The sequence below is a fragment of the Grammomys surdaster genome, unplaced genomic scaffold (genome assembly GCF_004785775.1).
Source record: "Grammomys surdaster isolate TR1022 unplaced genomic scaffold, NIH_TR_1.0 357, whole genome shotgun sequence".
Lineage (NCBI taxonomy): Eukaryota > Metazoa > Chordata > Mammalia > Rodentia > Muridae > Grammomys > Grammomys surdaster.
The window spans coordinates 642300-648263 of NW_021604776.1; the positions used below are offsets into that span (position 1 = coordinate 642300).

General features: G+C 45.4%; 1 protein-coding gene across 1 annotated transcript in view; it reads right to left on the reverse strand.

The window, feature by feature from the left end:
• Window positions 1-773: 773 nt before the first annotated feature.
• LOC114631303 (transcription factor SPT20 homolog) overlaps window positions 774-5964 on the reverse strand; it is a 44733-nt gene continuing 39542 nt past the window's right edge. The window contains exons 3-4 of the mRNA XM_028779599.1: window positions 4935-5001; window positions 774-954 (exon numbers count right to left, since the gene is read on the reverse strand). Coding sequence (XP_028635432.1) covers window positions 4981-5001 — 21 coding nt within the window. The 3' untranslated portion in view covers window positions 774-954; window positions 4935-4980. The remainder of the gene's footprint in view (window positions 955-4934; window positions 5002-5964) is intronic.

The following is a 5964-nucleotide window of genomic DNA, read 5'->3' on the forward strand; positions in this document are numbered from 1 at the left end:
CAGCCTTCATGAGACCAAGGATCTCTTCTTCCACCTATGCCCAGCAGGACCCTCCACTCTTACATATTCAGCTGAAGCCCTGGATCCCTCCCTAAGTGCTCCCAGGCTGGTGGTTTAGACCCTGGGAGCTGTGGTTGGTTGGTATTGTTGCTCTCCTCATGGTGCCACAAATCCTTTCAGCTCTCCTTCAGTCTTCACTCTAACTCCTCTATTGAGAACCCCATGATCAGTTCAATGGCTAGTTGTGAGCATCTGCCTCTGAATATGTCAGACTCTTGCAGACCTCTAAGGAGACAGCTATATCAAGCCCTTATCGGCATGCACTTCCTGACTTCCACATCAGCATCTACCTTTGGTGACTGTACATGACTACCCAAGCTTATCATACAGAAATATTCACTGTGCTATTAGTTGTGACTACTGAAAACTGGAAATAGCTTAAACATCTAAAACAAGAAATGACTAACTTGGGATATGATAACGAACTTGTAAGATTTTCTGAGATGTTATTACTTTCAAATATTGGCATTGTCTGCTTCATCTGCCTGATATACCTGAGTGTGATTCCTATGACCCATGTCGTGTCAGGAGAAAACAGATTCCAGCAAGTTGTCTTCTGATACACACACACACACACACACACACACACACACACATTTAAAAAGTTCCAATTATACTGCTTACAACAGTGTAAAATATTTGCGTTGAAAAACTCATAACTTTCTTTTTGGTTTGGTTTGTAAAGTTTTTTAGAAGAGAAAAACACAAGGAAATTAGCTTCCCTTTGTTTTGAATAGGTTTCATCTATCTGGTAGCATGTGAACGAGGTTGCCCAATAGGTGGCAGTACGGGATAAGAGCAGACGGAAAGTTAGCCAGGCGGCGCCTTCAAGCCCTGCTTCACAAACATTCACCGGAATTGCAGTGATCTTGCTAAAACACAGCCTGGTGGGCCCTGAATCCAGAGTTTTTGAGTTAGTAAGTGTCTTAGCCTGTTTGTGCTGCTATAACAAAATACCTGACTGTGGGTAATTCAAAGAGAAGAGAAGAAAACAAGGCCCAGTAAATGAACTGAGCAAAGGTCATATGAATTCACAGAGAGTGAAGCAGCAAGCACAGGGCCTCCATGGGTCTACGCCAGGTCCTCTGCCTATATATTGTGGTTTCTAGTTTTTGTTTATTTGTGAGCCACCATGTGGGTGCTAGGAACTGAACTCAGGACTTCTGGAAGAGCAGTCAGTGCTCTTAACCTCTGAGCCATCTCTCTAGCCCTCTGGTTCATTCTCAAGGTGCAAATTGTAAGCTCTCAGCATTCAGTTCCTGTCACCATGCCTGCTGCCTTTTGCCATACCTTCCCACCATGATGGACTCCTAATGTCCGGAACACTAAGCCCAAATAAACTCTTTCTTCCATACGATGCTTTAAGAGTCATGGTGTTTTATCACAGCCACAGAAAAGTAATTAAAACACCTTCACCACCACAATAGACTGAAATCTCTTGGAAACCATGGACCTAAATAACCCTTTCTCTTCTGTCAGATATTTTGGTCACAGCAACACAAAAATCAGTAACACAGACACTGTACAGACAAATATGTCTTCTGGCATCTTGAGCTTCCATATTCCCTTTTATTGGAAGGAAGCAAATGAACCACATGGAGGAGAGGTCCTTTTTTCTACTGCTTCCTGGAGGCGCTCAGTGAGGCCCACCGCTGGGGAACATGGCCAATTACTTGCATCCTGCCGTCTTTGTTCCTTGTTGTATACTTCCTTTCTTACTCCAAACATCTGGGGGGTCTGGTCTGCCTTCTCCTTCTTTTGGGGGTCACATGGATTTTACTGGGAACTGGGGGAAGCCTTTAATAAACGCAGGCCAAGTTCAGCAGCTTGCTCTCTCTCTGTCCTCTCCAACTTTCCACTTTTCCTCTCTTCCCTGCGTTCTTTCAGCTCTCCTTGCCCTACTTAACAAAGGTGAATGACGTTCATGCTCCTGATCAGGAAGAGCACGTAGTACTTGTGTGCTGAATTCCATTGCCTCTCAAGAGCCAGGTTGCAGCATTCTCCCCCTTTCTCCTGAATCACTGCTGTGCTCCTGTTTACTGGGCCATTCCTGTCAGCACACGGGTGTGTTCCTATTGCTTCTATGTCTAACAATATGGGTCTTTCTTTTGTTCACCACTTCTGAGTTTTCTGCTTTTATTCTTCCATGAACCCTGATTAGATTTTGCCCTGAACATAAACTGAAGGAGGGGCCGTCTGGAGACCATTCCACCTGAGTATCCATCCCATGTGCAGTCACCGAAGGTAGATGCTGATGTGGAAGTCCGGAAGTGCATGCTGATAAGAGCCTGATATAGATGTCTCCTCAGAGGTCTGCAAGAGTCTGACATATTCAGAGGCAGATGCTCACAACTAGCCATTGAACTGATAATGGGGTTCCCAATGGAGGAGTTAGAGTGAAGACTGTTGGAGCTGAAAGAGTTTGTGGCCCCATGAGGAGAGCAACAATACCAACCAACCACAGCTCCCAGGGTCTAAACCACCAGCCTGGGAGCACTTAGGGAGGGATCCAGGGCTTCAGCTTTATATGTAAGAGTGGAGGGCTCTGCTGGGCATAGGTGGAAGAAGAGAACCTTGACCGCATGAAGGCTGGATGCCCCAGGGGGTGGGAATTTTGAGGGTGGGGAGGTAGGAGTGGGGAGGGGGTAGGTGGGGGCACATCTTCATAGAAGTAGGAGGAGGGGGATGGGATAGGGGGTTCCTGGGTGGCAGGGGGGAAATGGGGTAAGGGAATAGCATCTGGAATGTAAATAAAATATCCAATAATAATAATAATAATGATAATGATGATGATGATTTTGACCTCATTCCTCTATCACAACTGCCCTAAACCACAGAAGACTCTCACATATCTCTCACAGACCATCCATACATCCGCCAGCAAATCTTGGCTCCGTCTTATCTTCAAGCCATCAACAGACTGACTTGTTTCCGGGACATTCCTCTCTTCCTGTGACTGTTGCTGTGCTTGTTCAAGCCACTCTCGCCTCTCACCTGGATCTCTGAAATATACCTCACCCCTCAAAATTCTTTTTGTTTCTCTTCTTGACTACCTGTAGTTCTTCTCTTAAAATTTCCTTTACTTTTATTTGTGTGCACGCACATGTGTGCATCTGTGTGACAATGTGTTAGCCACAGTGCATGTGTGGAGGCCAGAGAAAAACACCCCGGTCCTAGGGATTGAATTCAGGTCATCAGTCTTGGTGGCAAGTGCCTTTACTCATGGAGCCATTTTGAAAGCTCCTGAAGTCCCTTTTCCAATAATTTAGAGGCCAATAATTTAGTTAAAATATAAGCCAAATAATCACGCTATTTCTTTATTCAAACTCTTCCCCATTTCATTCAGAATAACACTCTAGTCCTTAAGATCAACACTAGGGAGGCTGAGTTCCAGGCAGCAAGATCCTACAAGCAAGCAAACAATCACCTATAAGTGCTGTTGCTCAGTGATGCAGTCCTTGCTTGCCCAGTATAGACAAAGCCTTGGGTTTTAGCCTCAGCACCAGTTGGGGAAACATCATCAGAATGAAATAAAGCCCTGCGCCATTGCCCCCTTATCTTAGCAAAGTGCCTGGCATGTTTTCAACTCAAGGTCTGCTTTCTGCTGGGATCTCCTGTTCACGTGTTTATGTAGCTCATGCTTGCTTTCTGAGAACTGCTTTCTCCAAACAGCACGACTTGGGGCACAATCACTCAAAGGGCTTGACGACAACAATACCGAGATGATTGAAGAAGGAGTTCAGCTGCAGTGTCTTCAGATTTCAGCAGCAAGTTGGGAGACACTGTCCAGCCTGCCTAGCTGCAGATTTCAGGCTAGCCACTGCCCTCCCTGCCTCCTGTGCACATCACGTGAGCCCTTCTCTCCCTTCTTTTCTCACTCTCTCTCTCTCCTGTTCTGTCATCCTCTCCTCCTCCCTTCCTCTTTCTCTGCCTCTCCACTAGTGGTATTTCTCTGAAAACAAACAAACAAACAAACCAACCCAAAAACCAAAACCAAACTTTGAGTAACTCAGATTTGGCTGATTTGGTGTGTTTGGCAGAAGATAGACTTTATTGAAAGTGTCCCTCTTTTTAATCTAGATATGATGGAATATTAAAGATGTGGCAGCAGCCCTGAGCTCAGCCAGCTGTAGAGATTGCTCAGTGGTTAAATCATTCCACACCCAAGCAGGCAGACAGGAATTTAGAGTCCCAGAACCCATGAGGATGCTTGCTGAGCATAGCAGCTCACCTGTAACTTCATGTAATTGCAGACTCAGAAGGGAGAGGCAGGGCAGCACCAGAGCGTACTGCCTAGGAATATTAGCCATGTCTGTGAGTTCTGGGTTTGACTGGGAGACTGACTTGATGAAGAATGTGGAAGAACCACTGATGATGACCCCTGACATCACTTAGCCTTTCACATCCATGTCCACCCATGTAATTACACACGCTCCTGAGTTCATACACATGCCAACACTACACACACTGGAAAATGGAAAAAGTAAAACAACCTCCCCCACAAAGACCCAGATAATTATCAATATCTGGAGTGTCCAGGAGGTACCTTGTGTAAAGCTGTGGTCCAGGGCTACTTGGTGAGCCCATCTGTGTGCAGGGAGTTTGCTTTTAGTGAATACACTGGACTGCTGGCTGCAAAGCAAAGTCAGGAATAAAGCCTAAAATAAAAGTAGGCTACGCTGAGCTCGGTGTCCATACTTTGTGATATCTATCTACTTTTCTATTTTCAGTATTGGGGATATCAATGTTTGGAGTGTGTGTGTGTGTGTGTGTGTGTGTGTGTGTGTTCTCATGTCTCCTAAAGACAACAGGGTGGTCTAATGGTGTTACAGATTCTTGAAAAACTTTGATTGCCTTCTCCAAAACCTACCAACCAGGTTGTCTCCTTTGATTCTTAGACACAAGACTACCTGCTCTGCCTCAACCTTTGAGGCATGGGTCCTGGAACCCTGACTAGGATTTTAGAGGGAATGGAGATACATAAACACTCCCAACATAAAGCTGGGATCAGGATCAGGTTGGGTTCTCTAACTGCTAAGGCTACCCAGAATCTCAGCCTGTTTATTAGATACAGCACACGGGGAGGGTTAGCAAATCTTTATAGGGGAGCAGTCTCAGGCTCTAGATGTGGCCAGGAGGAAAACAGGGTTGCTAATCTTTGTATCACTGGTCAATGTTCATAAACCCACATACTCAGACCTCCCCAAAAAGCTTTGCTGTCCCTCTCGAGCCTGGCTATATGGGCAAGAGTTTGTCAATTTACCATAGGCCAATAGGTCTCTGAGTCCATAACATGCTGTGCCTATGTCAAAGTATCTATTCACTTAGGACTTCACCCACTCAGAACTTCCCTACACTGCCCCATTTTCAGGATTTCCTCCAATAAAACTTAGGAGGCCGAAGCAGTGGTGTGTTCAAAGCCAGCCTGCATACAAAGACTTTGGCAAAAAAGAAAGATTCCATGGCTTTTATTTTTTTCTGGAATTATCTTTCCTGAGGTGGCTGGAGGTAACTGGGTAATAGGGTCTAAAGCTCACATTTACCCTTTGACAAAACACTGTGCTGCATATAGGTGTGTGTGTGTATGTGAATTCTCCCCTCTCTTTGCTTTGACATTTTGCATTATCGCATGGATTTCTTAATCTTTCTAGCTATCACAGAGTAGTTATCATCCATTTAGAGTCCACTGTGGGTGCCACTGAGATGGCCCGGTGAGTAAAGGCGCTTGCCTCTAAGCCTGACAATCAGAGTTCAGTCCCTAGGACCCACATGGTGGAAGGCAAGCACTGACTCTCACAAATACTTTGTTTTCTGACCTCCACACATTTGACAGACAGACAGACAGACAGACAGACAGACACACACACACACACACACACACACACACACACACACACACACACA